This window comes from Salmo trutta, chromosome 26 (assembly GCF_901001165.1).
Source record: "Salmo trutta chromosome 26, fSalTru1.1, whole genome shotgun sequence".
NCBI classification, from domain to species: domain Eukaryota; kingdom Metazoa; phylum Chordata; class Actinopteri; order Salmoniformes; family Salmonidae; genus Salmo; species Salmo trutta.
In genome coordinates, this window is record NC_042982.1 from 7,517,789 (window position 1) to 7,529,994 (window position 12,206).

At 43.5% G+C, this 12,206-nt stretch overlaps 1 protein-coding gene across 3 annotated transcripts in view; it reads right to left on the bottom strand.

Annotated features, from left to right (window-relative positions):
- The window catches only part of fxyd6 (FXYD domain containing ion transport regulator 6), a 28,276-nt gene that overhangs the window by 1,747 nt on the left and 14,323 nt on the right, over positions 1–12,206 (bottom strand). The window contains exons 2-6 of one of the 3 annotated variants that reach the window (XM_029714576.1): positions 3,745–3,798; positions 615–635; positions 417–458; positions 214–306; positions 85–127 (exon numbers count right to left, since the gene is read on the bottom strand). In XM_029714576.1, coding sequence (XP_029570436.1) covers positions 85–127; positions 214–306; positions 417–458; positions 615–635; positions 3,745–3,793 — 248 coding nt within the window. In that variant the 5' untranslated portion in view covers positions 3,794–3,798. Of the gene's footprint in view, positions 1–84; positions 128–213; positions 307–416; positions 459–614; positions 639–3,744; positions 3,799–12,206 lie in introns of all 3 variants that reach the window. The other 2 variants (XM_029714575.1, XM_029714577.1) reach the window with 2 other exon arrangements.

Genomic DNA, 12,206 nt, shown 5'->3' on the forward strand with positions numbered 1-12,206 from the left:
CAGAGTGACCAGAGATGGAGAACACAGCCCAAAAATAACAGAGCAGAAATGCAGTCTACGGATCAGGAACAATTTCTGACTTACTTGGGCTTCTTCTCCTGATTGGAACTGCAGCGACATTTTCGGCCTAGAACCGACAACAAACCATCATCACGATCTTAAAATCAACAATCGAAGGACCATAAAGTACATGTGTTGCGTAGGTAGACTTACTGAAGTATGAAGACTTACTAAGGATGAGGAGGATGCCCAGCGCGAAGAGTACCACGCCAAAGACCAGTCCACAGATCCGCAGACTATGATAGTCTACACAGAGACACAGACGTCTACTTAAGAAAGTCTTCTTTCTTGGCTATCGGAACACTGTCAGTTGAAGGGGGAAGAGCATTAAGATGCACTAACAGTGGTCTACTTACCATAGACAAATGGGTCCACCTCTTTCTTCTCCTTTTTACCATCTGAAAATACAGGCACAGGGAAAGGCAAGGCAATGCGATACTAGCCAGATCAGACATCTAACAATCATAGCAGTTTTCAATGCTGTACATACTAAAGAGTATAACGGGGCTGGGGTTAACATGGCTAAACACATTGATTACACACAGGCTACTCACCCTCGGCACTTGGGTCTGCTACTGCTGAGAGAGAGAGAGAGAGAGAGAGAGAGAGAGAGAGAGAGAGAGAGATTATGTCAGGATATGTTATTGTTAGCCATCAGGGATCATATGGGAGGGATCCTCTGGGAGGAGAAGAGACACAGTCTGGTACCAGTCACCATGACAGCCGTGAATTGGGGAGGAGTAATCGCATTAGGGCAGAGGTCAGGTCAGATGAAGTGAGGAACAATAGATATCACTAACATTCTGTCTAGCAACAGAGATACATTGGCTGTTCAGATGTGGAGGAAACTTAGCGTAGGAGAAAGGGTTAAATATCAGTGCCTGGGTGAATATGTTTTTGTCGATTCAGCTGTTCGATCCTTTGGGAAGAATAAACTTGGTTTAAGCTTTCACAGTGTCCATCGAGTTCTTACTCTAATAATTAGAACCCAACATTTAGAACATACAGTGCATTTGAAAAGTATTCAGACCCCTTGACTTTTTCCACATTTTGTTACATTACAGCCTTATTCTAAAATGGATTACATAAATGTTTTCCCTCATCAATCTACACACAATACCCCATAATGACAGAGCAAAAACAAGTTTTCAGAAAAAAAGATACCTTGTTTACAGAAGGATTCAGACCCTTTGATATGAGACTCGAAATTGAGCTCAGGTGCATTCTTTTTCCATTGATCATCCTTGAGATGTTTCTACAACTTGATTGGAGTCCACTTGTGGTAAATTCAATTGACTGGACGTGTTTCGAAAGGTCCCACAGTTCTCAGAGCAAAACCCAAGCCATGAGTTTGAAGGAAGAGCTCCGAGACAGGATTGTCTTGATGCACAGATCTGTAGAAGGATACCAGAAACATTCTGCAGCATTGAAGGACCTCAAGAACACAGTGGCCTCCATCATTCTTAAAAGGAAGAAGTTTGGAACCACCAAGACTCTGTCTAGAGCTGGCCTCCCGGCCAATCTGAGCAATCGGGGAGAAGGGCCTTGGTCAGCGAGGTGACCAAGAACCCAATGGTCACTCTGACAGAGCTCCAGAATTTGTGGAGATGGGAGAACCTTCCAGAAGGAAGGACAACCATCTCTGCAGCACTCCACCAATCAGGCATTTATGGTAGAATGGCCAGACGGAAGCCACTCCTCAGTAAAAGGCACATGACAGCCCACTTGGAGTTTGCCAAAAGGCACCTAAAGGACTCTCAGACCATGAGAAACAAGATTCTCTGGTCTGATGACACCAAGATTGAACTCTTTGGCCTGAAAGCCAAGCATCACGTCTGGAGAAACCTGGCACCCACCCTACGGTGAAGCATTGTGGTGGCAGCATCATGCTGTTGGGATGTTTTTCAGCGGCAAGGACTGGGAGACTGGTCAGGATCAAGGGAAAGATGAACAGATAAAAGTACAGCAAGATCCTTGATGAAAACCGTCTCCAGAGCACTCAGGACCTCAGACTGGGGTGACAAGACAACGACAAGTCTCTGAATGTCTCGAGGCTGCCAAAGCTGTAATCGCTGCCAAAGGTGCTTCAACAAAGTACTGAGTAAAGGGTCTGAATACTTATGTAAATGCCATATTTCAGTTTTTATTATTTTTATACATTTGCGGTACTGTGTGTAGTTTGATGAGAAAAAAATACAATTGAATGCATTTTCGAATAAGGCTGTAGCGTAAGAAAATGTGTGAAAAGTCAAGAGGTCTGAATACTTTCTGAATGCACTGTAATTCAGAATTCTTATTGGCTCATGTTTGAACTACAGTATGTCACATACAGAGCTTGGATAGGGCTCTTGACAGGTTACAGTATTCACATCCAGTTGTGCAATGGCACTGGCCTTGTGGATTATTAGTTGAATGGATCGCCTCAGTTATCTCCCGTCCTCCTCCTCCCCTATTCTATTCTTCCAACCCTCACTCACTGTGTCAATTAATTTCCTAAATTCCCATCAGCAAACACTGTCCGGCCCATTGCACAAACCACAGACCTTCTTTCTGCTCCACTCCCCCATTGTGTGTGTGTGTGTGTGGGGACGTGTTTAACTATTCTTGTGGGGACCAAGCGGAACAACATTTGACCAACTGGGGATGTTTTGTTATTCCCCACAAGGTTAAATGCTATTTCTAGGGGGTTTAGGGTTAAGGGTTAGGAGCTAGGGTTAGTTTTAGAGTTAGGGTTAGGAGCTAGGGTTAGTTTTAGAGTTAGGGTTAGGAGCTAGGGTTAGGGTTAGAGTTAAGGTTAGGTTTTCGGGTTAAGGTTAGGTTTTTGGGTTAAGGTTAGGGTTAAGGTTAGGGTTAGGGTAAGAGTACAGGTTAGGGTTAGGTTTAGGAATTAGGGAAAATAGGATTTTGAATGGGACTGAATCGTGTGTCCCCACAAGGTTAGCTGTACAAGATTGTGTGTGTGTGTGTGTGTGTGTGTGTGTGTGTGTGTGTACTCTACTCAGCATGTGTATTCATATCGACAGACAGGGAGTCACACAGAATGGGGAGTGCGTGTATGAAAAACACTGAATTATAGTGGGAGGGAGATTGATAGAGGAAAATGTACATCTGGAGATGGAGAAAGGGAAGAGGGAAAAGGAGAGATGTATAGTCTGGAGACAAAAGAAGAAAGGAAGAAAGAAAGAAAGAGAAACCAGAACAGACAGTGTGAACAAAACACAGATGAAAGAATGGAGAAGATACAGAATGGGGGTCAGGAAAAAAGACAGGAAGGCAGGAAAAGAGGGAGGTGGAAAAGAATGTGAAAGGAAGAGAGGTGTAGAAGAATAAAAAACATGGATGGCTCAGTTGTGCTCTCAACTGATGTATTGAACCTATGACCTGTGGCAGAGTTAAACAATTACTGTATGTGTGTCATGGCCTAAATATACTTGTGATACACAGTATATTACATTATACTTGGGATATACATAACACACACACACACACTGTACTACACATGCAAAGGAAGGCTCAGGCTCCATATTAAGTCAGTCCACTAATGTTCAGTCAAAACCCCATGCCTGCCATGTCATGCCACGGCCATCCCCTGTATCTCCTGCCTCCCTGTGGATAGTGCGGTCGTTGTGCTGGTGTTAGTGGTAGTGGTGTTGGTAGTGGCTGAGGGGAGGAGGGGGCACTTACCAGCCACGTACACCAGGAGTGAAAAGAGGAAGAACAGAATAGTTTCCATGGTAACTGCAGAAAGAGAGAGAGAGAGAGAGAGAGAGAAACAGAGCGAGAGAGAGAGAACCGTGTTAGTGGGTGACATGCCACACACATACACACCAAGACACACATGTTCACACAGACACATACAGTAGGTAAGGTTGGAAAATGCCCCCCCCTCCCCAATCATCTCTCTTGTATTGAACCAATCTGTTGCGTAACCCTACTAACCTTTATTCCTCTTACATAACATCACATGTATAGAATATTGGAATGGACACTCTTGGATTGTTCCTAGTTCCCTATGGAGGCCACAGTGAATTGGCCTACTTCCCCATATGTCACATACGCACACACATATACACAAAACCACAACGTCACAGAGGACCACACACAGGCAGCGCCCACTAATTGCCCTCATTACAAGTCAAGAGATGGCGACTGTGCAATCTCAGAGAAATGTTCTCTTTAGTCCAGTATTGGTCTTTCAGGTTCCAAGTACCACAAGCTTAAAATGGTGGATACCTCTAATTTTACACACAAACTTGCGCAATGGGCCAGACAGCGTTTGCTGATGGGAATTTAGGAAATGAACTGAAACAGGGAGCAAGGGTTGGAAGAATAGAATAGGGGAGGAGGAGGACGGGAGATAACTGAGGCGATCCATTCAACTAATAATCCACAAGGCCAGTGCCATTGCACAACTGGATGTGAATACTGTAACCTGTCAAGAGCCCTATCCAAGCTCTGTATGTGACATACTGTAGTTCAAACATGAGCCAATAAAGACCATCATCATTCTGAATTATGTTGTAGGAAATCATAAGAGAATCTCATAAGAGAATGATTCTCTCTCCTTCAGACTTTGAGCTGCTACTGGAAGTCCACTCATCTCAAGGCTGTACGGTTCTCTCTTAGAAATTACTCCAAATGGGTGCTCTGCAGAGGAATGTTTTATTTCTATTGGCGTGAAACATCCACTGGTAGATAGATAATGGCATTAATCAGGCAGCTGTGATACCTGCAGAAAGAGTGGGTAAAAAAATGAATGGATCAATACCAATCAAGTGTCTCATTTTCAGTTACATTCTCAAACCAGTACTACACAGACATCTTGATGGGAATAGATACTAGATGTAAAAGTTTCCAAGCTGCCCGGAGAAATTAGAGTGATGGGTTGAAGATGAGATAATTACAGACAAAAGACAGGTTACAATACTGCAGTAGATTACTTGGATTCAGGCTTTTCATGGAAAGAAATTAGCCCTCGAGGCAAAGAGATGACAACAATCCCTCCATTGCTTTTCCTCTCCCAGATTTTCCTGTCTCTCTATCCATCTATCTCCTCCAAGTTATGTGCCCCACTTCCCATGGAGCAAATCCTTTACTGATACCAAAATGCAGATTGTGGGGGAGAGAATACATTTGGCTAGACAGGACCTAAGTCATTAGCATAGTCGCTTAGCATCACAGTCCAGATGCTGTTTGTGTGCTGTGTACAGCTCCAAACTCCCTTTAAAACCTCTACGGGAGCTGTGTCCCCCCCACGGGACGGTTAATCTAACTTGCGCTAATGTGATTAGCATTATGATTTAAGTAACATGAACATTTCCCAGGACATAGACATATCTGACACGGGCAGAAAGCTTACATTCTTGTTACTCTAACTGCACTGTCCAATTTACAGTAGCTATTACAGTGAAAAAAATACCATGTTATTGTTTGAGGAGAGTGCACAGTTATGAACTTGAAAATGTATTAATAAACCAATTAGGCAAATTTGGGCAGTCTTGATACAACATTTTGAACAGAAATACAATGGTTCATTGGATCAGTCTAAAACTTGGCACATGCACTGCTTCCATCTAATGGCCGAAATCTAAATTGTGCCTAACCTGGAATAGTACATTATGGTCTTTCTTTGCATTTCAAAGACGATGAAAAAAAATATGCATGTTTATTTCTTTGTGTTGTTATCTTTTACCAGATCTAATGTGTTATATTCTCCTACATTAATTTCACATTTCCACAAACTTCAAAGTGTTTCCTTTCAAATGGTATCAAGAATATGCATTTCCTTGCTTCAGGTCCTGAGCTACAAGCAGTTAGATTTGGGTATGTCATTTTAGGTAAAAATTAATTTTTTTTTAAAAAAGGGTCCGATCTTTAAGGATAAGAGGTGTGACCTTGCCCTTGAAACAGCTTTAGGTGGCGAGCCCAGCCCCATGGCCAAACGTTGAAGTTTCTTAGGATGAATCATGTTCAGGAGGCAGGTCATTTGCTCGATGATAGGGCACTTGATAGTAATTGAGCAACAAATGGCCTAATTGAACTGGGAGAGTGGCCTCACAGCACACATTATGTTGTCATGTTGAATCCGGGCAAATATTCACAGAGCTACAGATTTTACATGTCATTCATGGCATTAAGAGCATTGCATGTAAAAGCCAAACTGACCTCTCAGTCTAGCACAGAAAGTCTCTGTACACAATTATGTGGATGAATTTTTTGTCTGTAAACTAGCTGCATGTTTTACCTGGTTGCATGTTATCACTATTCTACCCGGTTACAGTATGTGTGCTTTATATGCCTGCTGTTGTCTATATCCAGACAGGTTCTGGGTTATGACTGGGACAATAGCACTCAACCGCCAGTCACTATGGAGCAGACATAAGTGGGTTGTTATGTCTGGCTCTGTGATGTTGCGTCTACTCCCACCACCCTCCCTAGCTGCACTAAATAGGACAGTGTTGTACTCATGATCCTCTCATTCAGTCAGTCACCGCCCGTCCCGACCCTATAGCCCTGGGCTATTCATTAGCAGGAGATACACAGGCAGGGAGGACGTCTACAGTGTGGATGATGATGTGTTGTGAAGGCTAATAGACATCTACAGATGTGGCCAGAGGTCTTCTAAGAGAGAGGAAAGGGTTAATCTGCGTGGCGATTGAGTCTTAACCGCTGCTACAACCTCAATAAAGAAGATCCTGACACCGTTGAAGCTCCGCTCTGTGACTTTTGGCCGTGAACTTTACATCCTCTCGTTGTTCAATACAGCATTCTTATCCTCTTCCTTATTCAATCATCATATCCTGTCCTTTTTACCCATCTGGTATATACACTGCTCAAATAAATAAAGGGAACACTTAAACAACACAATGTAACTCCAAGTCAATCACACTTCTGTGAAATCAAACTGTCCAGTTAGGAAGCAACACTGATTGACAATACATTTCACATGCTGTTGTGCAAATGGAATAGACAACAGGTGGAAATTATAGGCAATTAGCAAGACACCCCCAATAAAGGAGTGGTTCTGCAGGTGGGGACCACAGACCACTTCTCAGTTCCTATGCTTCCTGGCTGATGTTTTGGTCACTTTTGAATGCTGGCGGTGCTTTCACTCTAGTGGTAGCATGAGACGGAGTCTACAACCCACACAAGTGGCTCAGGTAGTGCAGCTCATCCAGGATGGCACATCAATGCGAGCTGTGGCAAGAAGGTTTGCTGTGTCTGTCAGCGTAGTGTCCAGAGCATGGAGGCGCTACCAGGAGACAGGCCAGTACATCAGGAGACGTGGAGGAGGCCGTAGGAGGGCAACAACCCAGCAGCAGGACCGCTACCTCCGCCTTTGTGCAAGGAGGAGCAGGAGGAGCACTGCCAGAGCCCTGCAAAATGACCTCCAGCAGGCCACAAATGTGCATGTGTCTGCTCAAACGGTCAGAAGCAGACTCCATGAGGGTGGTATGAGGGCCCGACGTCCACAGGTGGGGGTTGTGCTTACAGCCCAACACCGTGCAGGACTTTTGGCATTTGCCAGAGAACACCAAGATTGGCAAATTCGCCACTGGCACCCTGTGCTCTTCACAGATGAAAGCAGGTTCACACTGAGCACGTGACAGACGTGACAGAGTCTGGAGATGCCGTGGAGAACGTTCTGCTGCCTGCAACATCCTCCAGCATGACCGGTTAGGCGGTGGGTCAGTCATGGTGTGGGGTGGCATTTCTTTGGGGGGCCGCACAGCCCTCCATGTGCTCGCCAGAGGTAGCCTGACTGCCATTAGGTACCGAGATGAGATCCTCAGACCCCTTGTGAGACCATATGCTGGTGCGGTTGGCCCTGGGTTCCTCCTAATGCAAGACAATGCTAGACCTCATGTGGCTGGAGTGTGTCAGCAGTTCCTGCAAGAGGAAGGCATTGATGCTATGGACTGGCCCGCCCGTTCCCCAGACCTGAATCCAATTGAGCACATCTGGGACATCATGTCTCGCTCCATCCACCAACGCCACGCTGCTCCACAGACTGTCCAGGAGTTGGCGGATGCTTTAGTTCAGGTCTGGGAGGAGATCCCTCAGGAGACCATCTGCCACCTCATCAGGAGCATGCCCAGGCGTTGTAGGGAGGTCATACAGGCACGTGGAGGCCACACACACTACTGAGCCTCATTTTGACTTGTTTTAAGGACATTACATTAAAGTTGGATCAGCCTGTAGTGTGGTTTTCCACTTTAATTTTGAGTGTGACTCCAAATCCAGACCTCCATGGGTTGATAAATTGGATTTCCATTGATGATTTTTGTGTTATTTTGTTGTCAGCACATTCAACTATGTAAAGAAAAAAGTATTTCATAAGATTATTTCATTCATTCAGATCTAGGATGTGTTATTTTATTGTTCCCTTTATTATATAGAGAAAGTTATAGAGGGATGGATGGTAGATGGAGGCATAGAGATATAAAGAGAGAGAGAGGAAGAGGAGCCCACTTAGAACTCTTGCACATTGCTACCTTGTTAATGGTACTGATAGTTCATTAACACAGCGACGGTAAAGACTAAAGGCTAAGTGACACCTTGGATGACCTCTATGGGGACTTCTACTAGTCTACACTACAGTGCATTCACAAAGTATTCAGACCCCTTTGACTTTTTTCACATTCTGTTATGTTACGGCCTTATTCTAAAATGTATTAATTCTGGGGGTTTTTTCAATCTACACACAATACCTCATTATGAGAAATCAAAACAGGTTGACATTTTTTTGGCAAATGAATAAATATAAAAAACTGAAATAACATTTACATAAGTATTCAAACCCTTTACTCAGTACTTTGTTGAAGCACCTTTGGCAATGATTACAGCCTCAAGTCTTCTTGGGTATGATGCTACAAGCTTGGCACACCTGTATTTGGGGAGTTACTCCTATTATTTTCTGCAGATCCTCTCAAGCTCTGTCAGGTTGGATGGGGAGCGTCGCTGCACAGCTATTTTCAGGTCTCTCCAAAGATGTTCGATCTGGTTGAAGTCCGGGCTCCTGCTGGGCCACTCAAGGACATTCAGACACTTGTCCCGAAGCCACTCCTGCGTTTTCTTGGCTGTGTGCCTAGGGTCATTGCCTAGTTAAATAAAAAATCAAAAAATGGTCCTGTTGGAAGGTGAACCTTCGCCTCAGTCTGAGGTCCTGAGCACTCTGGAGGTTTTCGTCAAGGATCTCTCTGTATTTTGCTCCGTTCATCTTTGCCTCGATCCCAGTCGCTAAAAAACATCCCCACAGCATGATGCTGCCACCACCATGCTTCACCGTAGGGATGGTGATAGGTTTCCTCCAGATGTGACGCTTGGCATTCAGGCCAAAGAGTTCAATCTTGGTTTCCTCAGACCAGAGAATCATGTTTCTCATGGTCTGGGAGTCTTTTTTTTGTTTTATTTTTTAAATGTTTTATTGGACATATAAAGAAATCCAAAATACAAATTGAACACATACATACACAAAAATAAAAAATATCACAACATACTATCCCTTCCTTCCCACACCCTCCTGTATCCCGTTGGCTAAAATTCTTACTCCTGATCAATAGAAGGCAACTGTTCAAAAAAGGAAATTAAAGGCTGCCATCTCAAGAAAATGTTATCAGTACATCCACTTAGAGTGTATTACATTTTTTCTAGGTGTAGAAAAGACATTAGATCTTTCAACCAGGATGATGCAGTGGGAGGTTTGAAGGATTTCCAGTTAAGTTAGATCTGGCGGTAGGCTATAAGGGAGGCAAACGCTACAACGTCAACTTCCCTTTTAATGAGACTATGCAACAAAGATGGAACTCCAAACATTGCCATTAGAGGACAAGGCTGCAGGTCAATATCTAGACTTTTAGAGAGAGTATTAAAAAAGGATGACCAATACTCAGACAGCTTAGAACACGAATAAATCACATGGGTGTGGTCTGCCGGAGTAAATGAACATCTATCATGTGTCATTCGTGTCTGGGAGGAATTTACTAAGTATTTATTTGGTTTGGTGAATTCTGTGAAAGACTTTGAACTGAATTAAACTTAACCGAGCCACGAGGATGTGGAGTTAACCCTAAGAAGGGCCTCCTCCCACCAGTCATCTGCAAGGTCAAGTTCAAGTTCACTACCCCACTCTGTCTTGATTTTGTTAATTGGAGAGGGTTTAGAGGACAGCATAATGTCATATAATCTAGAAATCAGACCTTGCCGATTCCACGGGAGGGACAAAATCTCCTCTAGCAACGTCTTGGGAGGTAGTTGAGGAAAGGTGGGAAAATGAGAGCAAACAAAGTTACGGGCTCGAAAAAGGCACAAAAGATTAGAATGAGCTAGATTAGATTTAGCTACGAGATCATTAAAACTGACAAACTTCCCATCTAAAAATACATCTTTGAGACAAACCAAACCTCTCTCACGCCACAAAACAAAACCCTGGTGGAGTTTGGAGGGTAAAAATAGGTGGTTGATAAAGATAGGGCTAGAAGAGAAGGGGCAGAAAGTCTAAAATGTTGACAAAATTATCTCCAGATCTTCAAAGTAGAGCACACAATGGGTTTTCCCGTATACTCTGAAGGACACAAGGACAGTGGGGCACAAGCAAGACCAGAAAGAGATGATGATTGGCAGGATTGCGCATCTAATGAGCACCAGTTGGTAGCTGGAGCATTACACCAGACCAAAATCTTTTGAATATTGTCTGCCCAATAGTAAAGCAGTAAATTTGGAAGTGCCAATCCTCCATATTGTCTCCTTCTTTGAAGTATTACTCTACGTATCCTAGCTGATTTTCCTGCCCAGATAAAATGACTGATGAGCCTATCCAACTTGGTAAAAAAATGATTTCGGCAGAAAGATTGGAAGACATTGGAAAGGTATAGAAACCTAGGTAAAATATTCATTTTAACAGATTGGATTCTGCCAGCTAATGAGAGAGGCAGACTATCCCAGCGTTGTAAGTCTGCTTTAACTCGTGTGACTAGGCTTGCAAAGTTAGTTTTATGGAGGGTAGCCAGGGAGTGTGTTATATTCACACCCAAATAGGAAAAACCAGAGGGCGAAAGATGGAAAGCCAGGGCTCCAAGGGGAATTTGCTTGGCAGCAGGGTTGATCAGAAATTATTAACTTTTCTGAATGTTCAATTTGTGACCTGAAAATGATCCAAATGTGTTTAAAATATGCATTATGTTATCGACAGAGTTCACATGGTTAGTGATATATAATAGTAGATAATCTGCATACAGTGTCACTTTGTGCTCTTCACCAGCTCGGTGGATTCCAGTGAATGATGGTGATCATTTTAAGGCCAAGGAAAGCGGTTCTATCGCAAGAGCAAAAAGGAGTGGGGACATAGGGCACCCTTGACGGGTCCCTCTGGAGAGGGGGAAGTATTTTGAATGTGGAGAGTTGGTGTGTACGCTAGCCGTCGGAGCAGAATAGAGCAGACGTATCCATGAGATGAAATTGGACCCAAAACCAAATCATCCCAAAATATTAAATAAATAATCCCACTCCACCCGGTCGAAAGCCTTCTCCACGTCAAGAGAAACAATAATTTCAGGGTCTGGAGAGATAGGAGAGAGTATAATGTTCAAAAGCCGTCGTACATTGGAAAACAGTTGTCGCCCTTTGATGAAACCCGTTTGATCATCAGATATGACATCCTGAAGGCAAGGTTCCAACTGGCACGCTAGAACCTTAGCTAATAATTTAACATCAGCATTCAAAAGTGAAATGGGCCTATATCCACCACATTTTGCCGGATCTTTATCTTTCTTAAGAGAGATAGAGGCTTGGGTTAGCGTCGGGGGGAGCGAGCCCTGGGATAACAAGTCGGTGAACATATCTAATTGTAATGTGGCGAGTTTGTCTGAGAATTTCTTGTAAAAATCGACGGGGAAGCCATCAGGGTCTGGGGCCTTGTCACTTTGCATTAACTTTAGACCCTTTGTTATCTCATTAAGATGCAGAGTGTTATCCAGAACTTTACTCATGTCCATATCAATGGATGGGATATCCAAGTTATATAAAAAGTTGTTCATAGCCGTATTATCTGATGGGGGTTCGGATTTGTAGAGGTTAGAATAAAATGACACGAAAGTTGAATTAATATTAGAGGGATCACTTGTAAGATTATGGGAGGAGTCATATAC